Raw genomic sequence first — 21,752 nt, forward strand, 5'->3', positions numbered from 1 at the left:
GTTTTGATGGTGGAACCACCCTTTTACAAAGTGCTTAAATGCCCTGAACTAATTAAAAACAGTGGCTAAAATAATAACTTAATTGCTTTTGAAAGTACAAAAATATTAAGCTAAATAATTTTGGGTCCAAACTAGGTTTGGCAGTGGCCTATTTTGATAATACTAATTTAGGTGCTAACTTGGTATTTTAAAGAAACTAAACTAACAAAAGCAAATTAAAAGAAAACAGTAAAAAAAAGTAAAGAACCAGAAAGGAAATAAAAAGAGAGAGAGAGAGAGAGAGAAACCCCCTGGCCAACTGGGCCAAACGGCCCAGCCGGCCAGCCACCAGACCACTAGGCCGGCCCACTCCCGCACGCCCGTTGGCCTATTTGGTCAAACCCCCCGAAACCGTAACCCCTCTCCCCACGATCTCCACTCCCCCCCCCCCACGAGCCCCCCACTCTCCCTCGTTCCATCCCCGCGCCGTCACCCACGAAGACCGCACACACACACGCATACGCACGGAGGAGGGGCGCCCCTGTTCGATCCCCTCCTCTCGGAGCGCCCGCGCCCAAGGGCAGTCGCCGCCCGCCGGCGCCGAGCGCCGCCCTCCGGCCTCCTCCTCGCGGCTCCCTTCCTCTCGCGCCTCCACGCCCTCCGACGCTGCCGCCCTGTCGCCCGACCCTGATGCATCGCCGCCCCGCCGCGCCTTCGTCCTCCTCCATGGCGTCGCCTCGCTGGACGCCCCGCCGCCTCGACGCGTCGGACCCCGTCGCCTCGCCTCCTAACCTCTCCCTCGTCGGCTTCGTCGAGCCTCGCCGACCCGTTCGACTACAATGGGGGTGAGCCCCATCCTCCCTCTCTCCCCGTCCCCGTCGCCCGTGCTCCTGACCGGGGTCGCGAGCTCCGAGCGGTCACCGCGCCCGCGCCTGCGTCCCGTGCATCGTCGCCCCGCCCCTGTCCTCGTCGTCACGGCTCGCTCATAGCCGCCCGACCGCTCGTCGTGCCTCCCTCGCGTTACGCCTCCCCTGGTCACCCCACCGCGCCCGCGCGCTGCCTCGCCTCGCCAGGCCTCGCCACTGCCGCCTCAGGCGGCCGGCCTCGCCGTGCCCGTGGCCGGCGGTTTCCCCCCTTCGATCTGGGGGTAAGCCCAATCGGGCTGGGCGCCAGCGCCCGTAACCCACATGCCCGCTAGGGCTCCCGTGAGCCACTGACCTTGGGGCCCCACGCACCCCTGGAACGTTTTATTAAAAAAATTGAAAAAAATGATTTAAAAAAATTAAATTAATAAAAATAAATAAATAATTAATTAATTAAGATAATTAATTAACTTAATTAATCCTATTAAGTTAAACTTAATTAACCTAATAACTAGTTAATCTAATTAACCATTGTTAATTAGCTAAACAGTCCCTGACAGGTGGGACCCATCTGTTAGGTTGACCAAGTCAACGGTCAATGTTGACTGCTGATGTCAGCATGACATCATGCTGATGTCATAAATCCATTTTCGAATTAAAATTAAATAATTAATTAAATTCCAGAAATTATTAAAATCCTTAGAAAATCATATCTTTTAATCCGTAACTCGGATTAAATTATTTTCAACATGAAAGTTGCTCAGAACGACGAGACGAATCCGGATACGCAGCTCGTACGTCCGCCACGCGTCCCTAGCATAGTGAACCTTCAACATTTCACCTCCGGCACCTCTGCCCGAAAACGCGAAACACCGAGAACACTTTCCCGGATGTTTCCCCCCTTCGTCGGTATCACCTCCTACCACGTTAAGGCATACCTAGCACCGCGTTTTGCCTCCTTATGTTTTGTGATGCTTTGTTTGCTCCGTATTTACTGTTTCTTCCCCCTCTCCTTCTCCGGTAGACTACGAGACCGACGCTGCTGCTACCCAGTTCGACTACGGAGTTGACGACCCCTCCTTCTTGCCAGAACAACCAGGCAAGCCCCCCCCCTTGATCACAAGATATCGCCTATTCTTCTCTATACTGCTTGCATTAGAGTAGTGTAGCATGTTACTGTTTTCCGTTAATCCTATCCTGATGCATAGCCTGTCCTTGCTTCTACTGTTGTTACCTTTACCTGCAATCCTACATGCTTAGTATAGGATGCTAGTGTTCCATCAGTGGCCCTACACTCTTGTCCGTCTGCCATGCTATACTACTGGGCCGTGATCACTTCGGGAGGTGATCACGGGTATATACTATATACTTTATATACATGACACATGTGGTGACTAAAGTCGGGTCGGCTCGTTGAGTACCCGCAAGTGATTCTGATGAGGGGGCTGAAAGGACAGGTGGCTCCATCCCGGTAGAGGTGGGCCTGGGTTCCTGACGGCCCCCGACTGTTACTTTATGGCGGAGCGACAGGGCAGGTTGAGACCACCTAGGAGAGAGGTGGGCCTGGCCCTGGTCGGCGTTCGCGGATAAATAACACGCTTAACGAGTTCTGGGTATTTGATCTGAGTCTGGCCATTTGGTCTATATGCACTAACCATCTACGCGGGAGTAGTTATGGGTATCCCGACGTCGTGGTATCAGCCGAAGCTCTTCTTGACGTCAGCGACGGAGCGGCGCGCGCCGGATTGGACTGGAACGCCTACTAGGCTAGGTCTGCTTCCGGCCGCGCACGCAACGTGCAGGTGTGCAATGGGCGATGGGCCTAGACCCCTGCGCGCATAGGATTTAGACCGGCGTGTTGACCTCTCTGTTGAGCCTAGGTGGGGCTGCGACGTGTTGATCTTCCGCGGCCGGGCATGACCCAGAAAAGTGTGTCCGGCCAAATGGGATCGAGCGTGTTGGGTTATGTGGTGCACCCCTGCAGGGAAGTTTATCTATTCGAATAGCCGTGTCCCTCGGTAAAAGGACGACCCGGAGTTGTACCTTGACCTTATGACAACTAGAACCGGATACTTAATAAAACACACCCTTCCAAGTGCCAGATACAACCCGGTGATCGCTCTCTAACAGCGCGACGAGGAGGGGATCGCCGGGTAGGATTATGCTATGCGATGCTACTTGGAGGACTTCAATCTACTCTCTTCTACATGCTGCAAGATGGAGGCTGCCAGAAGCATAGTCTTCGACAGGATTAGCTATCCCCCTCTTATTCTGGCATTCTGCAGTCCAGTCCACCGATATGGCCCTTTACACATATACCCATGCATATGTAGCGTAGCTCCTTGCTTGCGAGTACTTTGGATGAGTACTCACGGTTGCTTTTCTCCCTCTTTTCCCCTTTCTATACCTGGTTGTCGCAACCAGATGCTGGAGTCCAGGAGCTAGAGATCCCGAGGATGATTCTACATGGAGTTCGGCTTCGAGGAGTAGTTAGGAGGTCCCAGGCAGGAGGCCTTGCCTTTTCGATCGTTGCTACTTTTGTGCTAGCCTTCTTAAGGCAGACTTGTTTAACTTATGTCTGTACTCAGATATTGTTGCTTCCGCTGACTCGTCTATGATCGAGCACTTGTATTCGAGCCCTCGAGGCCCCTGGCTTGTATTATGATGCTTGCATGACTTATTTATGTTTTAGAGTTGTGTTGTGATATCTTCCCGTGAGTCCCTGATCTTGATCGTACACATTTGCGTGCATGATTAGTGTACGGTCAAATCGGGGGCGTCACAAGTTGGTATCAGAGCCGACTGCCTGTAGGAATCCCCCTTTCCACACTCCTTGGCCGAAGTCGAGTCTAGACATTGCAAAACTTTTACTAACATGGCTGTGTGTCTTACGGGCCCACGTCGCCATTGGGTGGTATTAGGATCTTTTACTCCCTGCCTATACTCTGGGACTCTGATCTCTCTTCTATTCGGGTTAAGTGAATTTTGCTAAATCTAACATTAGGATCTCGTTATCACTTTCACCCGGAGAGCCCCTTATTACTGATGATCGTCGGCTGCACGTGAAGACCCTGAAGATACTCTCCGCTGATAACCCGAGAACTTGTGTTCATCGCTTTTGCAATTCCCTTTCATCGATAAACTCCTATGGATAACCGCGTATACTCGCCATTCATACAATGTTTCCCAGTTGATCTTGTTATTACAAGATACCCTGAAATTATCTCTGTTGTTCTGAGAATCCTTGAACTTACTGCCTTGCTGTTCTTTGTCACCTGAATACCCCTACGGATAATTCTCGCACTTACCGAGTATCCGCTCATCCCCAGTTGAATTCAAGTATATCACCAAAGTGTTCAGAATACCATTCGATCTTCCAAAAATCCTCAGGAGCCTATTGCTCTTGAAATTCTTGCTTACTAGCATTATGATTAATCCCATAAGTCTCGAAATCTTATTGGCACCCTTTGTCATTATCTTTTTGAGTCCATTGATTCAATATGTTGCGAATGCTCGCAATCCTCAATCAGATCCTAGAATTCATCCTTCCGGCTCAGACATCATTTTTAACATGAGCTGGATCTCGACCAATCAAATCGTCATCGATTGTACCCCTAAGCCTACTCAACTTATCCATCCTTGATCACATCGTTGCTTCTGACCCCCTGATTTGGAAATCATAATTCTTTTGCATTTGAACTTTGAGTTAGTCAGTTGTTTCTATAATCAGATCTCCTTGCATTCTTCATCCTCTGGTTGAGTACCGATGCTCACATCAGATCCCTTGTGGACCATCGGTTCCTTTGTTGGATTTTATCCGACAGTGTCCTTCCTATTGAATAACCTTGTGAGCCTTTCCATGGGTATATAATGCCTTTGGTAAATTGTATCATCTGCTTTTGAACAATGCTCTTCTTTCGAGCTTGTAATATTTACTCCGAAGTTTGTGGTATATGTTCCTAAAATGCCCCGATGGGTTGAACCTATGCCTTTCATAATATGTGTGAACTCGAAAGTTTTCATGAGTCATACTCTTCTGGTATTTTGCCAGATAAAAATTTTCAACACTGCAACTTCATCAAACGCGAGAAGTGAATGAAAGGTTATGCATTGAAGAAGTGGGAGTCGACCTTGAACTTTGTGTTCATGCCCATGAAAATGATTTAGACCGTCTCGGAAGCTTCTTGCAAAATGATTATCCAACTGTATGATTCTTTCGGTATTCTTGAAATTGATTCCTTATAGTTACGGTTTCGCCCATGCTGTCCTGATCTGATATATCTGAGGGAAATCCATTTCCAGTGCCTCGTCTATTTTTGGCAATGTTGAAGTATCTACTGTCATAGGTCAATGACCCGGTTCTACCTCTATCATGTCCTACCTTCGAGTATTACCCCCCTGGTATCTCGGAAATGTCTTGCCATTGCACCACATCTTACTAACTTTGTTGAAGTAATGTTTTTCCTTGTCGTAATCACTCTACGGGTTCTGGGTTGTTATCAACCGAGGACACCAATTAGTGAAATTATTCCGCACTACAAATCAAATACCCCTAGTATTTTTACTAGGAAACTCTGAACTCAATCCAGTCATTCCAAGACTATCGGCTGCATCCTGGTCTTGCTACCTTGGACTGTGCTACCTCGTCCTTCTCTGGTGCACGAATTCTTTAGTGTGTGAGCACGACTTACGTCAAGCTTTCAACATCATGTTGCTTGACTTGAAAGGCAACTTTGGTCCCGAGCTTGCATCTTATATATTGATCCTATAACTTGCCACTTCGTCATTCCCTTGCTGGTTGCCGTTGTTGTTTGATTGCATCCTCTTGAAACCTCCCGGCAAATGTGTCGGATCACCTTCAACACTTTGACTTCTTCCGAGATGTCAACTGTGTTCATGATGAGAAATACCCTCCTTGCCCTCGATGATTTTTATTATCATCGTCAACACCCTTGACTTCCTTTTCATCGCGAACTTGTCCACATTATGAATACAACTTGCTCTCCAGCTAGTGTTGTGTTCTGCCTTGAAGTATTACCGTCTTTTCTGTCGAGAATGTTTTGGGGATTGCTCCACCTCTTAGAAATTCTCGGTATGATGATACTTCTCACCATCACCATTCTCCTTGGTCCCGGTGTTGCTTTTAACCAGGATACCAATATGCTAACGATGTTGTTTGAGGTCTGTACTTCTATCAACCCTATTGCTTTGAAGTTAACGATCGACAGTTCATTCTTAGACTGTTGGTTATTGATTCGTCACTCTAACGTTGATCTTGCTACCTAAGCCCATATCTCACGTGCACCGTCAACCAATGTTTAATCGTGTATGTTTCCTCGAACATACCTCATTATATCATTTGAACTGACAAAAGCTATCTCCTTGTTCACATAATTGTGGAAATCCATCTTCTGGAAATCTCGATGAATTGTCGCTGAGTCCGTCAGCCACCTCCTAACCCTCTCCTTGATTTAATGATGAACTCTTGTTTCGGAACTCGCTTCCATGGTTTAATTCCCGAGAATCATACAATGTCACCTCGACAGTTTGTGTTGCACCTTTCTTCTCAGGCATCCTGAGTCTAAGGTATTTTGACACCAATCTGATCTGAATCTCGGTCAGATATGATGGTTGGAACATATTTTCAAGAGTTATAACATTGGTCCCTATATGCCCCGGTAAGGTGATGTCATGCCTAGCACGCCTGACCAGAGGACCTAGTGTTATAGTTTCCTTCTTAACAGGGTTAATCATTTTTCCATGAGGAAATTGAATGCCTTGTTTAATAAGTTTATCCTAATGGATCCTTTGTGTATCCAAAGTCCGATTTTTGCTTGAAGACCATGACAATGCTATCCCGAAGCATGTCTGTGGTAATCCAATTTTCAACAAGAACATTTGAAGCCCAATGCTAAATGTTTCTCGCTCAATTATCCAAACACCGTTGTATGGGTAATGTCATGAAATTTCTCTCACCTTACCTAAAGAGTTTTCTACATTATATCGTGTCCTGGATATCATGCTCTGCTTGTCCTTGGGAAGGATATACCCTTGAAATATGTGTTTAAATACATTTTCCTTTCCATTGTTCTGTTTAATCTGATGATGATATTTTCCTTTCCATTGTTTTGTTTAACCCTTCTTGAGTTCTATATGATCTAAGCAGTAATATTCTCCTGCTTATGTAAACACCTCGGTGTACAATTCTGTCAGCAAGACCCTGTTACTATTGTTGATGACATCCCGGTAGCCACCGATGGACGAGAACTTTGCCTTATGGTCCGCCTCGTTTCAACGAGCAGGAAAATGGTTCTCTTCGTCCCTCGCCCTTGGTACCAACGTGTTGCCGACATAACTGACAGGGTACTCTCTGACATGCCTTGCTATCATGACCGTGCAACATGTCACTGCTCCTATAAAAAAAACCCCACATGGTGGGCCCATAACCCACAGTTCCACAGGATCGAAACCTGACTCTCATGTACACCGTGTTGTCAGAGTTATTCCTCGCTCTTGACTTTGTATGTAATTCACGGGCCACCTGCCTAGTGATCTATACTCGTATTAGATGCAATGCTTATTCACATTGCTCTAAACCCCTTCAACACTTTGTTTCAGGCAATGAACGATTGCCTATGCGCTTGAAACTTCTATTTTTGTACCTTCTTACTTTGCTCTCGATAATTTCTTAAGTTGCAATTCGAGAGTTACTTTCCGCCACCTTCCCCAATGTTATCGACCAGATAGTCAACCTTACGGAGGTCCGTTCTCCCGGAATACCCACCCTTCATTCCTTCGTAAGTGCGATGGAGTTCCCGAAGAAAGGATGCCGACTTCATCATGATGACCTGAAGCAGAGTAATGAAGACATCCACGTAATGGATCGACCTCTTCGAGAAGAGCAACCAAGTCCGAGAAGTTTCGTTAGAATTTCATAACCAGATCTTCCCCCCTTACACACCCCTTAAATCTCGGGACGAGATTTCTTGTAGTGGAGGAGAATTGTGACGCCCGGATATTTAAGCTACAGCAAAACCCTGCTAATGATGCCACGTCACCACGATCATTGTTGCTAATCTCACATTACTTCATAACCGATCCAAATTCAAATTTGAAATAGGGGCCAACAACAAAAGTTTTGAAACATTAAAACTAAAATGTTCATCATGTGGCCAATAATCCCTAACTAGTTTTGATGGTGGAACCACCCTTTTACAAAGTGTTTAAATGCCCTGAACTAATTAAAAACAGTGGCTAAAATAATAACTTAATTGCTTTTGAAAGTACAAAAATATTAAGCTAAATAATTTTGGGTCCAAACTAGGTTTGGCAGTGGCCTATTTTGATAATACTAATTTAGGTGCTAACTTGGTATTTTAAAGAAACTAAACTAACAAAAGCAAATTAAAAGAAAACAGTAAAAAAAAAAGTAAAGAAACAGAAAGGAAATAAAAAGAGAGAGAGAAACCCCCTGGCCAACTGGGCCAAACGGCCCAGCCGGCCAGCCACCAGACCACCAGGCCGGCCCACTCCCGCACGCCCGTTGGCCTATTTGGTCAACCCCCCCGAAACCCTAACCCCTCTCCCCACGATCTCCACTCCCCCCCACGAGCCCCCCACTCTCCCTCGTTCCCTCCCCGCGCCGTCACCCACGAAGACCGCACACACACGCATACGCACGGAGGAGGGGCGCCCCTGTTCGCTCCCCTCCTCTCGGAGCGCCCGCGCCCAAGGGCAGTCGCCGCCCGCCGGCGCCGAGCGCCGCCCTCCGGCCTCCTCCTCGCGGCTCCCTTCCTCTCGCGCCTCCACGCCCTCCGACGCTGCCGCCCTGTCGCCCGACCCTGATGCATCGCCGCCCCGCCGCGCCTTCGTCCTCCTCCATGGCGTCGCCTAGCTGGACGCCCCGCCGCCTCGACGCGCCGGACCCCGTCGCCTCACCTCCTCACCTCTCCCTCGTCGGCTTCGTCGAGCCTCGCCGACCCATTCGACTACAATGGGGGTGAGCCCCATCCTCCCTCTCTCCCCGTCCCCGTCGCCCGTGCTCCTGACCGGGGCCACGAGCTCCGAGCGGTCACCGCGCCCGCGCCTGCGTCCCGTTCATCGTCGCCCCGCCCCTGTCCTCGTCGTCACGGCTCACTCGTAGCCGCCCGACCGCTCGCCGTGCCTCCCTCGCGATACGCCTCCCCTGGTCACCCCACCGCGCCCGCGCGCTGCCTCGCCTCGCCAGGCCTCGCCACTGCCGCCTCAGGCGGCCGGCCTCGCCGTGCCCGTGGCCGGCGGTTTCCCCCCTTCGATCTGGGGGTAAGCCCAATCGGGCTGGGCGCCAGCGCCCGTAACCCACATGCCCGCTAGGGCTCCCGTGAGCCACTGACCTTGGGGCCCCACGCCCCCCTGGAACGTTTTATTAAAAAAATTGAAAAAAATGATTTAAAAAAAATTAAATTAATAAAAATAATTAATTAATTAATTAAGATAATTAATTAACTTAATTAATCCTATTAAGTTAAACTTAATTAACCTAATAACTAGTTAATCTAATTAACCACTGTTAATTAGCTAAACAGTCCCTGACAGGTGGGACCCATCTGTCAGGTTGACCAGGTCAACGGTCAATGTTGACTGCTGATGTCAGCATGACATCATGCTGATGTCATAAATCCATTTTCGAATTAAAATTAAATAATTAATTAAATTCCAAAAATTATTAAAATCTTTAGAAAATCATATCTTTTAATTCGTAACTCGGATTAAATTATTTTCAACATGAAAGTTGCTCAGAACGACGAGACGAATCCGGATACGCAGCCCGTACGTCCGCCACGCGTCCCTAGCATAGTGAACCTGCAACATTTCACCTCCGGCACCTCTGCCCGAAAACGCGAAACACCAGGAACACTTTCCCGGATGTTTCCCCCCTTCGTCGGTATCACCTCCTACCACGTTAGGGCTTACCTAGCACCGCGTTTTGCCTCCTTATGTTTTGTGATGCTTTGTTTGCTCCGTATTTACTGTTTCTTCCCCCTCTCCTTCTCCGGTAGACTACGAGACCGACGCTGCTGCTACCCAGTTCGACTACGGAGTTGACGACCCCTCCTTCTTGCCAGAACAACCAGGCAAGCCCCCCCCCCTTGATCACCAGATATCGCCTATTCTTCTCTATACTGCTTGCATTAGAGTAGTGTAGCATGTTACTGTTTTCCGTTAATCCTATCCTGATGCATAGCCTGTCCTTGCTTCTACTGTTGTTACCTTTACCTGCAATCCTACATGCTTAGTATAGGATGCTAGTGTTCCATCAGTGGCCCTACACTCTTGTCCGTCTGCCATGCTATACTACTGGGCCGTGATCACTTCGGGAGGTGATCACGGGTATATACTATATACTTTATATACATGACACATGTGGTGACTAAAGTCGGGTCGGCTCGTTGAGTACCCGCAAGTGATTCTGATGAGGGGGCTGAAAGGACAGGTGGCTCCATCCCGGTAGAGGTGGGCCTGGGTTCCTGACGGCCCCCGACTGTTACTTTAAGGCGGAGCGACAGGGCAGGTTGAGACCACCTAGGAGAGAGGTGGGCCTGGCCCTGGTCGGCGTTCGCGGATAAATAACACGCTTAACGAGTTCTGGGTATTTGATCTGAGTCTGGCCATTTGGTCTATACGCACTAACCATCTACGCGGGAGTAGTTATGGGTATCCCGACGTCGTGGTATCAGCCGAAGCTCTTCTTGACGTCAGCGACGGAGCGGCGCGCGCCGGATTGGACTGGAACGCCTACTAGGCTAGGTCTGCTTCCGGCCGCGCACGCAGCGTGCAGGTGTGCAATGGGCGATGGGCCCAGACCCCTGCGCGCATAGGATTTAGACCGGCGTGTTGACCTCTCTGTTGAGCCTAGGTGGGGCTGCGACGTGTTGATCTTCCGCGGCCGGGCATGACCCAGAAAAGTGTGTCCGGCCAAATGGGATCGAGCGTGTTGGGTTATGTGGTGCACCCCTGCAGGGAAGTTTATCTATTCGAATAGCCGTGTCCCTCGGTAAAAGGACGACCCGGAGTTGTACCTTGACCTTATGACAACTAGAACCGGATACTTAATAAAACACACCCTTCCAAGTGCCAGATACAACCCGGTGATCGCTCTCTAACAGCGCGACGAGGAGGGGATCGCCGGGTAGGATTATGCTATGCGATGCTACTTGGAGGACTTCAATCTACTCTCTTCTACATGCTGCAAGATGGAGGCTGCCAGAAGCATAGTCTTCGACAGGATTAGCTATCCCCCTCTTATTCTGGCATTCTGCAGTCCAGTCCACCGATATGGCCCTTTACACATATACCCATGCATATGTAGCGTAGCTCCTTGCTTGCGAGTACTTTGGATGAGTACTCACGGTTGCTTTTCTCCCTCTTTTCCCCTTTCTATACCTGGTTGTCGCAACCAGATGCTGGAGTCCAGGAGCTAGAGATCCCGAGGATGATTCTACATGGAGTTCGGCTTCGAAGAGTAGTTAGGAGGTCCCAGGCAGGAGGCCTTGCCTTTTCGATCGTTGCTACTTTTGTGCTAGCCTTCTTAAGGCAGACTTGTTTAACTTATGTCTGTACTCAGATATTGTTGCTTCCGCTGACTCGTCTATGATCGAGCACTTGTATTCGAGCCCTCGAGGCCCCTGGCTTGTATTATGATGCTTGTATGACTTATTTATGTTTTAGAGTTGTGTTGTGATATCTTCCCATGAGTCCCTGATCTTGATCGTACACATTTGCGTGCATGATTAGTGTACGGTCAAATCAGGGGCGTCACACGGCTGTCGGCTCTGTTCAACCTCCTGAACTCGGCGCAACTTTTCACTGTCGTCCGATTCCAGAAGGATATGCTAGGGTGACTGTGGACGAAATAACGGAGGGATTTGAGGACCTCCAGCTTGACCACCCTACCGGTGAAGGGGAGACTCGGCTGGGTTCTGCTCTGAAGACTCCATGCCTATGGCGGAAGGAGCTCATCAGCCTTCCGAACTGGACGCCTCCGGCGAGTAAGGGCACTCCGCCTCCTCCTCCGGCGAGTGATCAGGGCACTCAGCCTCCTTCTCCGGCGCATGGCGGCACTCCGCCTCCTCCTTCTCCGGCGAGTGATCAGGGCACTCAGCCTCCTTCTCCGGCGCGTGGCGGCACTCCGCCTCCTTCTCCGCCTGCGCCGGCGCGCCCGAGCAGCCAGCCTCCTCCTTCTCCGCCTCGTCAGCAAGGGCGGAAGAGACCCGCCGCCGCTCCGGCTGCTCCGGCGCGTCGTAGTCCTTCTCCTCCGGCTCGTAAGCAAGGAAAGAAGACAGCCGCAGCCGCTCCGTCTGCTCTGCCGGCGTCTAGCAGTACAGCCAGAGGCGGGAGGCAATACAGATTCGGTCCTTCTCTGAAGACTCTAGAGAAGTTACCATACGAGAGGACCGAGGAGGAAACCACGAAGATTGTGCGAGCCGAAGTGACGAACTTCTTTGAAGGGGTGAAAGCAAAGAAACATCCACCTCCGGACGAGAAGGTAGATACGGTGAAAGCGAAGCGCACTCTGGCTGCCCTGACAAAACCACCAAATCTCCGCCGAAAGGCAACTATGAGCGCATTATTGCAAAGACATTTGTCGAAGCGGAGCGGTCGGGAAGTACTGTCAGTGATCAAAGGTTAAAAGAACGACGAGCTGGGAAAAAAATTGCCCAGCTCAGCGAACAAGCGAACCCATCGTGCCCCCGCTCAAGGTGTCTAGCGACATCGTCGCTAATGATCCGAGGATGGTGCCCGGTTATAGCAATCTTGGAGATTACCTGCCCGACGATGTACATTATGATTTCTTGGAGGTGGACGAACACAAATACCATTACGGGAAGCCTCTCGTCAAAGATGAAAAATCTCTAACAACGATGATGCGAAGATTACATGATTGGTACATGAAAACCTGCAGAGAGTCTGGCGGGAGGAATACTTTGACGCTGAGAGTTAAAGAGGAGCATGACCTCAGTTGGAATTGAACTGTTGAATGTTCCATTTGAGGAGTTCTTCCAGTTTTTCAATCAAAAGGCCCTCGATAAATCAACGGTCACTTGCTACTGTCTGTAAGTAGTACTACTTCTGTCATTAAGTCTCTCTATATAGGTCAGCTCTTTCATTGCATGTATTTATAATTATCCTCACTATATTATGCAGATTGAAGATCGCCGAATTGAAGAAAAGACAAATCGGTGATATTGGATTCATTAACACAAATCTCATAGATGCAACTGAAGTTAAATATCATGCCGAAAATACTGAGGCCAACTTGCTACGATCGTTGGTAATAAATGAAAACAAAGATATAATACTCTTTCCTTACAACTTCAAGTGAGTGTTACTGTCTTGTGCATATTCGGTTTCCCTTATTAGTCCAGGTTATAGTAATGTAATTGATGACTTATGCATGCGTGCGCAGCTTCCACTATATTCTCCTAGAGATTAAGCTTGAGCAGGGACTAGTAACCGTCTTAGACTCGAGACGAAAAGATCCCCAGGACTATGCGGACATGACTCAAATGCTCGAGAAGTAAGTTAAATCGATCATTATCCACCATATCGGCAACTTTGTTCATTTCCTGATATCAAGTAATTGTTTTCTTTGTCTGGCAGGGTTTGGAGAAAATTCACCAAAAAAGCTCCGGGACTGCCGAAGAACCTGCAATTTAGACACCTGAAAGTAAGTACTATAGTAGCATGTTCCGCGCATCTCCTAGTGATTCAAGCGCTAGTTTCATCAATACCATTTAGCATGCTTGCTTATCAGTTTGATTGACCTCTATTTCTTGTAAAGTGGTTGTGGCAGGAACAAGGTAATGATTTCTGTGGATACTATGTTTGCGTGTCCATCCGCCACACGACCTGTGAGCGGGGCTACTCTCACGAACAATATGAAGTGCGTAAGCAATAATATTCACAATTTTATTTTATTACCATCATTTGTGTTGAGTTTCATTTATTCATATATATATATATATATATATATATATATATATATATATATATATATATATATATATATATATATATATATATATATGTATTGACCCCCTTCTTCAAATTAGATCTTTCGGATGCGGGATGAACTCCTAGCACCAGATCGTATGCGAGCAATTCAAGAGGAATTGGCGGCATTCTTCCTTAACCACGTGATCACTGAAAACGGAGAATACTATGTGGACCCTGTGTTCATATATAATTAGGAGATTATATTGTAAGAGATAATTATTGTATATATGTAGCCGGTAGTGTCGGATAGATATACGAGAACTTGTTGTTCGACCAATCTCTCGGAGAAGGAGAGGTGGTCGATATCACTTCTCTCTGTATGCATATGTTCATGACGATCTTCTGTTTCCTTCATTTGCTTATTAGCTAGCGTGTCTAGTCCTCTCTGTACGTATATAGTACGTAGCGTCGACCAAGCACGGAGATAAGAGAGGACACTTCTCTCTATTAATTAGCTAGCTAACACAATATATGAAACACCTAAATTAACCCCCCAAAACCCCCAACCCCCCCCCCCCCCCCCCCTCCAAAAAAAAACAAAAACCCCAGCCCCTGAAATGCTGACGCGTGGATGCCTATTGGTCCCGGTTAGTGCCACCAACCGGGACCAAAGACCCTCCTGCCTGGGCTCACCGCACCGGCCACGTGGAGGCCCATCTGTCCCGGTTCGTGTAAGAACCGGGACTAAAGGGCTAGGGCATTAGTAACGACCCTTTAGTCCCGGTTCAAAAACCGGGACAAAAGGCCCTTACCAACCGGGACAGATGACCCTTTTTCTACTAGTGTTTCATCACTACCCTCCTTACCATTGATGCAAGGCTCACCAATTTTTTTCGATGGTGCGTGTGACGCCACTCTTCTCGAAAGTGAATATGGCCTCGAGCGAGTATGCTCCACTGCCATAGGCCAAACATGCACTACAAACAACCCTCATAACTCAAGCATGATCCGCACCTCCAGAGTCTCAACCATAATGTTGGTCCTACAGAGGGCAATGTGGGAAGCCATGATGAATTAGTATGAGCACACCGATATTATGAGTGTCAATAAGCTCTTCGCTAATACTCGGATCATGCTTGTTGTTTCTTAGTCCTGTATCAAAAAAACCTTCAAAAATTACTTCCAACCCCAAAACTTGTTCGCCACTGATGTCTTTGCTCTTTGTCTCCCCCGCTTTCTCTCCACCAAGAGACTATCCATGTCAAAATCCCACATAGTCGTGCTTTGCTGACGACTTTCCCTTCGGTGAGAACACTCACAAGTGATGTCAACGTGCTCCCTGCGACGCCACGCCATCCCAGGCGCAAAACGCCACGACGGCCGACGGCCCGCCCACCGCCGACGACGACTTTACGCTACCGTACGTCGTTCACAACGGCAGCGTTACTGCTCAGGTTAAAAAGTCAAAGCGAAGTCAGGTCAGAAACGCCCACCTGCAGCGTCAAGCCCCCTCACCAACCCGTTCGCTCACCGGAGACGCCACCCCCTCCCACCGCCAGGCGGGCCCAGCGCGTCATCCTCCCCACCCACCTTCTCCCCCGCCGCGCCGGTATATTTAACCCCGCTCCCAAATTCCTCCCTCCCCAGGAGCCGGAGCAGAGCACGCACGCCCACGGGATCCCGGCCCCCCATTTCTCGCCCCACGCCACCAATTCCGCCCGCCCGGAGACACGCCGGCGGCGAGATCCATGGGCTCCGTGGCGGCGGACGCGCCGGAGGCGCCGGTGGCGACGGAGACGGTGTTCCGGTCCAGGCTCCCGGACATCGAGATCCCGGCCCACCTCACGCTCCAGGACTACTGCTTCGAGCGGTTGCCGGAGGTGGCCGCCCGGCCCTGCCTCATCGACGGGCAGACGGGCGCCGTGCACACCTACGCGGAGGTCGAGCAGCTCTCCCGGCGGTGCGCGGCGGGGCTGCGCCGGCTGGGCGTGGGGAAGGGCGACGTGGTCATGAACCTGCTCCGCAACTGCCCCGAGTTCGCCTTCGTGTTCCTCGGCGCGGCCCGGCTCGGCGCCGCCACCACCACGGCCAACCCGTTCTGCACGCCGCACGAGATCCACCGCCAGGCCTCCGCGGCCGGGGCGCGGCTGATCGTCACCGAGGCCTGCGCCGTCGACAAGGTGCGCGCCTTCGCCGCCGAGCGCGGGATCCCCGTGGTCACCGTCGACGGGCCGGCCTCCGGCGACGGCGGCTGCCTCGCGTTCGACGACGCGCTGCTGCCCGCGGAGCCGCTCGCCGCCGACGAGCTGGTCGACCCCGACGACGTGGTGGCCCTCCCCTACTCGTCCGGCACCACGGGGCTCCCCAAGGGCGTCATGCTCACCCATCGCAGCCTCGTCACCAGCGTCGCGCAGCAGGTCAGCTCAGCCTCAGCTCACTTTCTCACTCCCCTTCCATCTCCATTGCTCCATTGCCACTAGCTGGACCGAGCCCGGATCCTTGGGGGCCAGGCGAGCTTCCCGTTTACGTTTCTCGTGGCCTCGCTTTACGCTTTCCAGCTCGGGAAGTTCCTTTTCCCATCACGCGCTTCTCCGTCGGCGCCGGAGCCAAGCGACCGACCAATTACTCCCCTGCTTAAAATAACGCCGCGCCATTTATTACTCGGATCGGATCGGATTGGACGGGGCGACGTGACCCACGTAGGACCCGCCAATCAGCGCCAAGATTCGCGCCCACGCACGATCACATTTTTCAGTTCAAAATTTTTATGTAAAAATGATTCAAATTTTCTGAACATTTTGTTTCTGAATTTTGTGTGTGCAGGTGGACGGGGAGAACCCGAACTTGTACTTCGGCGAAGACGACGTGCTGCTGTGCGTGCTGCCGCTGTTCCACATCTACTCGCTCAACTCGGTGCTGCTGGCGGGGCTGCGCGCCGGGTGCGCGATCGTGATCATGCGCAAGTTCGACCACGGCGCGCTGGTGAGCCTGGTGCGCGCGCACGCGGTCACCGTGGCGCCCTTCGTGCCGCCCATCGTCGTCGAGATCGCCAAGAGCGACCGCGTCACCGCCGCCGACCTCGCGTCCATCCGCATGGTCATGTCCGGCGCCGCGCCCATGGGCAAGGACCTCCAGGACGCCTTCATGGCCAAGATCCCCAACGCCGTGCTCGGACAGGTTCGTCGCGCATCGGCCCTGGTCTCACACTTCGAATCCATGTCCAATGATTGCTTGCTTAGTTATCCCTGTCATAGTGTCATGCACGCCAGTCACTGCACTAGCCTAGGTACAGTAGTATACATACATAACTGTATGGAGTGTTTGGGAGGGCGAGTGAACCTCAAAAGAATCATCGATGGTTGTTGGGGCATCGGGGGAGCGATTGGGATGGGTTGGCTAGTGGTGGCCCGGCGCGCGAGCCAAGGTCGCAGTTCTGGTGGGTGGGTGGCATGGCGGCGTCGTGCTTTTGGGTGCGGGATATGGCGACATCCCAACCTTTACGCTCCGTGACGGCGTCGTCCGAGCCGAAGCGAGCGCACGCCACCCCCATGAGGCCATGATCCCATCCCGGCGGGCGGGTTGCCGTCCCCGCAAGCCAGGGTTTTGTTGGCTGCCAACAAACTGCTTCTCATCAGACTTTTTGGGTGGGCAAGTCGCTCTCACCACGGATCGATCCCGGCCGTCTGAATCTTTTTTGCAATGCGTCTGTGTGCAGGGGTACGGGATGACGGAGGCTGGGCCGGTGCTGTCCATGTGCCTGGCGTTCGCCAAGGAGCCGTTCGGGGTCAAGTCGGGGTCGTGCGGCACGGTGGTGCGCAACGCGGAGCTCAAGATCGTGGACCCCGACACCGGCGCCTCCCTCGGCCGCAACCTGCCGGGGGAGATCTGCATCCGCGGCAACCAGATCATGAAAGGTACGTGACATGCGTGCGCGCACACTTCCAATGTAAAACAGGTTTATTCATTTCTCGAACAAAATGTCCAGCCAAAAACAGCACAGTACTACCGCCATGTCTGGTCACCGCTCAGGAGTGGCAAACGATGTGGATGGCACGACGATCTCCCTCCCTACGTGACCCACTGTTCCATGGCCAGTTGATTAGGTGAGTGGTTGGCGGCGACTAGGCCGGCATCGGTAGCTCGTGAGCAGGTGCTGTGCTACTACAGTAGTTGGTGATCGGTTCGGACAGCTGCAGGGCCCGAATTATTGGCCACGCCTAGCTAGGACAACTGCACCCCCATTGCTGACAGCAGTTTCGGGCAGATGGATGGGTACCGAACATGCTGCATTTTCCGAGCACCGGCAGCTCAGTCACCTGCACGCATGTGTGCTCGTGTTCTGTCACCGTCTGGTACGTACGTTTGGCCACTAGCCAGCGAACGAACGGACGGCTCACTAGACTAATCTGAGTGATCAGTAGCTGCACGGACCAGAGCTTCTTCCACCTTCTGCTCGCCAGATGCTCGGTGCACCGGTCGGTCGGTCTCCAGTTAGGTACGTAGCTGGTGACCGGTGAGCCCGCTCGATCCGACCCAACACGTCTCCTTTTAGTCCTCCGCAACTGTTGGCAAATCGTCGTCGGCTAGCCCATCGACGGCGACGGCGTGCGTCAGTCGATACGCCGGCGGTACTCCTTTGGCTTTAGCAGCAACATGCGCATCCTGACTGCTCTACCAGACTACCACCGCCGCGCTAGCTATCGTCGCACCGGCGCCTCACAGGTCAATAATGGAGTGCGCTGAACTGAAGGCTGAGGGCTGAGGCCATACGCATCCCTCAGATTCAGACGTACTTGCACCGCTTGGGCATTGGCGACAAGGAACCAAGCCGGCAGATGCGCGGGCGTCTCCAAAACCTGGCCTTGGCATGTTGCCGCATGTGTCGTCCAGAGCGTCAGCCACCATTTTCACCGAGTCCTCGGATGACCGGTTCATGTTCTTTGCTCTGCATTCAAGAGAAGCAGAGAGCTAGCTACGTTTTGGCTACCAGCCTTTGAGCCTGGCCCATCATGGGGCCTACACGGCCCCACTTCGTCTAGTCAGTTTTACTGGACTACTAGAAAAGATAAGATCTTGTTTTTCAGGAAGAAATGGGATATTTTTTGAGGTGCCGCCAATCGGACCGAACTGTTCTCCTGTCCAGCATTTTTGTTTTAGCTAGACTAGAAGGTTCCAAATTAAGTTGCAGGTCGCGATGCGCTACATGTTACACAGGGTTCCAGCAGTGCAACCCAGCATGAGTAGTAGTACAAAGAATCAAACTTGGCATCATCTTCTAGATGGCCCATACATACTTTGTATAGCTTGCACTCATTGATGCAGCATGCTGGCCATGTGAAGGCATTTTCCCCAAGTACTCCATGAAGAATCCACAACAAACTCCCATATGCATGACCAGTTATCTTTGCTTGAAAGTCTATGCTTATATTTTTGGGGGAACATGGCCAAGCTTAGGTCTATGATTAACATAAGAAAACAAAGCTCGTTTTTAATAGTTACAAGTAGAACTAAGTTGTTTGACCTAGCACATGTGGTGAGGTGGAGATGTTTAGCTCCTGCGTATGGATGGATACCTTGTACTATGAATGATTGGATACGTTGTGGCAACAGGCTGTCCTGTGGTGGGCTGTAGCCGCCCATGATTTTCATACAACCACACATGATGGCAACTGGATGGGAATGTTGATGATTCCTAATTTTGTCCATTTCCTATGTATGCCCCTTCATGCTCCGAAACTAGTAAGGGCAGAAGAAGCATTTCCTCGCTTCACTAATACATGAGAGTTTGCAAACTTTAACCCAGCAAAACTAATTTTTTGCTTCATGATCCCCATACTGATGTAACCCTTCATTACATGGAGTGTGGATTCTTCCTTCTGTTTGAAAACTATCTGAATACATCTAGAATTTGGATATGATCAGTATGTCGCTTTCGCAGACAGATGGATGCGTGTTCAGTGACTACGACATTCAATAATTACTCAGCATTTTAATTTTTCACAAAAATATGTAAATTCCCCCAAAAATTACTAATACTGCCATGGATAAGAACTATCACCATGTAGCATGTCTACCAGGTTTCACCCCTGAAGTTGATATTCACTCCATTCAGTAGCATTTTTACAGAAAATTCTAGCACTTGGACTATGTCTGTAATTTATTCAACCAACTGCACCAGCCGCACATGCTTAGCCATTGGTACAATTTATTTTTGCGGGAGAAAATAATAATAATCTTAATATGCACCAAGATGCTCAGAGATATCAACTCATGTAAATGACCAAGCCTATGATTGCAGGTTATCTAAATGATCCGGAGGCCACAAAGAACACCATTGACAAGGACGGTTGGCTGCACACTGGAGACATTGGCTATGTCGATGATGACGACGAGATCTTCATTGTCGACAGGCTCAAGGAGATAATCAAATACAAGGGATTCCAAGTACCTCCTGCGGAACTCGAAGCCCTTCTCATTACACACGCTGAAATCAAAGATGCTGCTGTTGTATCGTAAGTCGATGAACTGTTCAAAGGGATTTAGGATCCATTTGGTTCATGTCAAAGTAGGTGATTAAATTTAGCTGGTCTTCAATTTTTGCAGGATGCAAGATGAACTTACTGGTGAAGTTCCAGTTGCATTCATTGTGCGGATTGAAGGATCTGAGATCAGCGAGAGTGAGATCAAGCAGTTCGTTGCAAAAGAGGTAATGACGAGCCGTCCACTTTCCATATATTGAAGTATGCCACACAAATAGAGAAACAGACAAAGTTGCCACAAACAGTACATTTTTACAAAATTCTGAAGAGAGCATAATTTACAACATGTGATTTGTGAACTGTGAGGCATACCGACCATCCAGCATGTTATTTTACAAGACTGAAGAGAGCATAAAATGTTTGCATTGGTTCATGTATCTTCACCAATTCAGCGCAGATCTGAGAGTTCAAAAACCTAATAAGTTGTACAATGTTATTACAGGTTGTTTTCTACAAGAGGATCCACAAAGTTTTCTTCGCAGACTCGGTTCCGAAGAGTCCTGCCGGCAAGATCCTCAGGAAGGACCTGAGAGCAAAGCTTGCTGCAGGCTTCCCAGGCAGTGGAAGCACACAGTCCAAAAGCTGAGTCCCATCTTACACACACACACACACACACACCTCTGTCCAAAATCATGTAATGTTCTCAATGAAATGGCAATAATATTATTATTACATATAGAAGGGCTGGCTGGCACATGGTCGTCGATTCTTTCAGTTAGATGGCTAAGTTATATGATTTGTTTGTTCGCTCGTTCGATGATGTGTATCCTGTCATGTATAGATACCAAACTCTTTTTGACAACAAAGGCTGATTATAATATAATGTATACTGCTTATGATTTATACCACAAGTTGAATTAAACTCATTTGTTCTGGTGGAGGCCGACTTTCTGAGTGCTCACTGCTCTTGTTAATTTTTCTCCCTGTCTTATAGAACTAGGACTTCCCTTGCGCATCCGGATTTCTCCTTTAACGGATAAAATTGATCTTCTTGCATGACGAACAATATATTCTACTCAATTTTCACACAGCACGGTGGGGACTGTTGGATGATACCTGATCAAAATCAGTCCAGATGTTCTTTGGACTGGCTCTTCTGTGTTGTTGTTGTGTTGTTGTGGGTGGCTGTCCTTTGGACTAGCTAGCCGGGTGTGGAGTTGTTCGGAGCGAGTGGTAGTCGTCTTCTACTTGCAATTCTCTTCTATAAAGCTATGCCACGCAATTTGCGTACTCTCGAAAAAATCAGTCCAGAGGAACAGAGTGAATCTCACTGGAATCAGTATGTTTACTGCATGAATGAGACAGTTTTGCAGGGATTTTTTCCCACTGGAATATTCCTGTGTTCGAAACAGGGCCTATGCATTTTTGCAGGGCAACAATTTCGCTATAAAAAGGC

At 49.8% G+C, this 21,752-nt stretch overlaps 1 protein-coding gene across 1 annotated transcript; it reads left to right on the top strand.

Moving 5' to 3' along the window:
• Positions 1-15,304: 15,304 nt before the first annotated feature.
• On the top strand, positions 15,305-21,199 carry LOC109783113 (4-coumarate--CoA ligase 4). Its single transcript, XM_020341715.4, has 6 exons — positions 15,305-16,234; positions 16,641-16,994; positions 17,533-17,731; positions 20,116-20,329; positions 20,421-20,523; positions 20,799-21,199. The coding sequence occupies exons 1-6, from the start codon at positions 15,566-15,568 to the stop codon at positions 20,940-20,942; spliced, it is 1,683 nt and encodes a 560-aa protein (XP_020197304.1). The 5' UTR covers positions 15,305-15,565; the 3' UTR covers positions 20,943-21,199.
• The last annotated feature ends 553 nt before the right edge of the window (positions 21,200-21,752 follow it).

This window comes from Aegilops tauschii, chromosome 7, assembly GCF_002575655.3.
Source record: "Aegilops tauschii subsp. strangulata cultivar AL8/78 chromosome 7, Aet v6.0, whole genome shotgun sequence".
Lineage (NCBI taxonomy): Eukaryota > Viridiplantae > Streptophyta > Magnoliopsida > Poales > Poaceae > Aegilops > Aegilops tauschii.

Bases quoted from the DNA above. Each gene is read 5' to 3' on its own strand.
- LOC109783113 (XM_020341715.4), top strand. From the start codon at position 15,566: ATGGGCTCCGTGGCGGCGGACGCGCCGGAGGCGCCGGTGGCGACGGAG. The intron at 17,732-20,115 runs GTACGTGACATG...CTATGATTGCAG, and splicing joins CGGCAACCAGATCATGAAAG to GTTATCTAAATGATCCGGAG. The intron at 20,524-20,798 runs GTAATGACGAGC...ATGTTATTACAG, and splicing joins AGCAGTTCGTTGCAAAAGAG to GTTGTTTTCTACAAGAGGAT.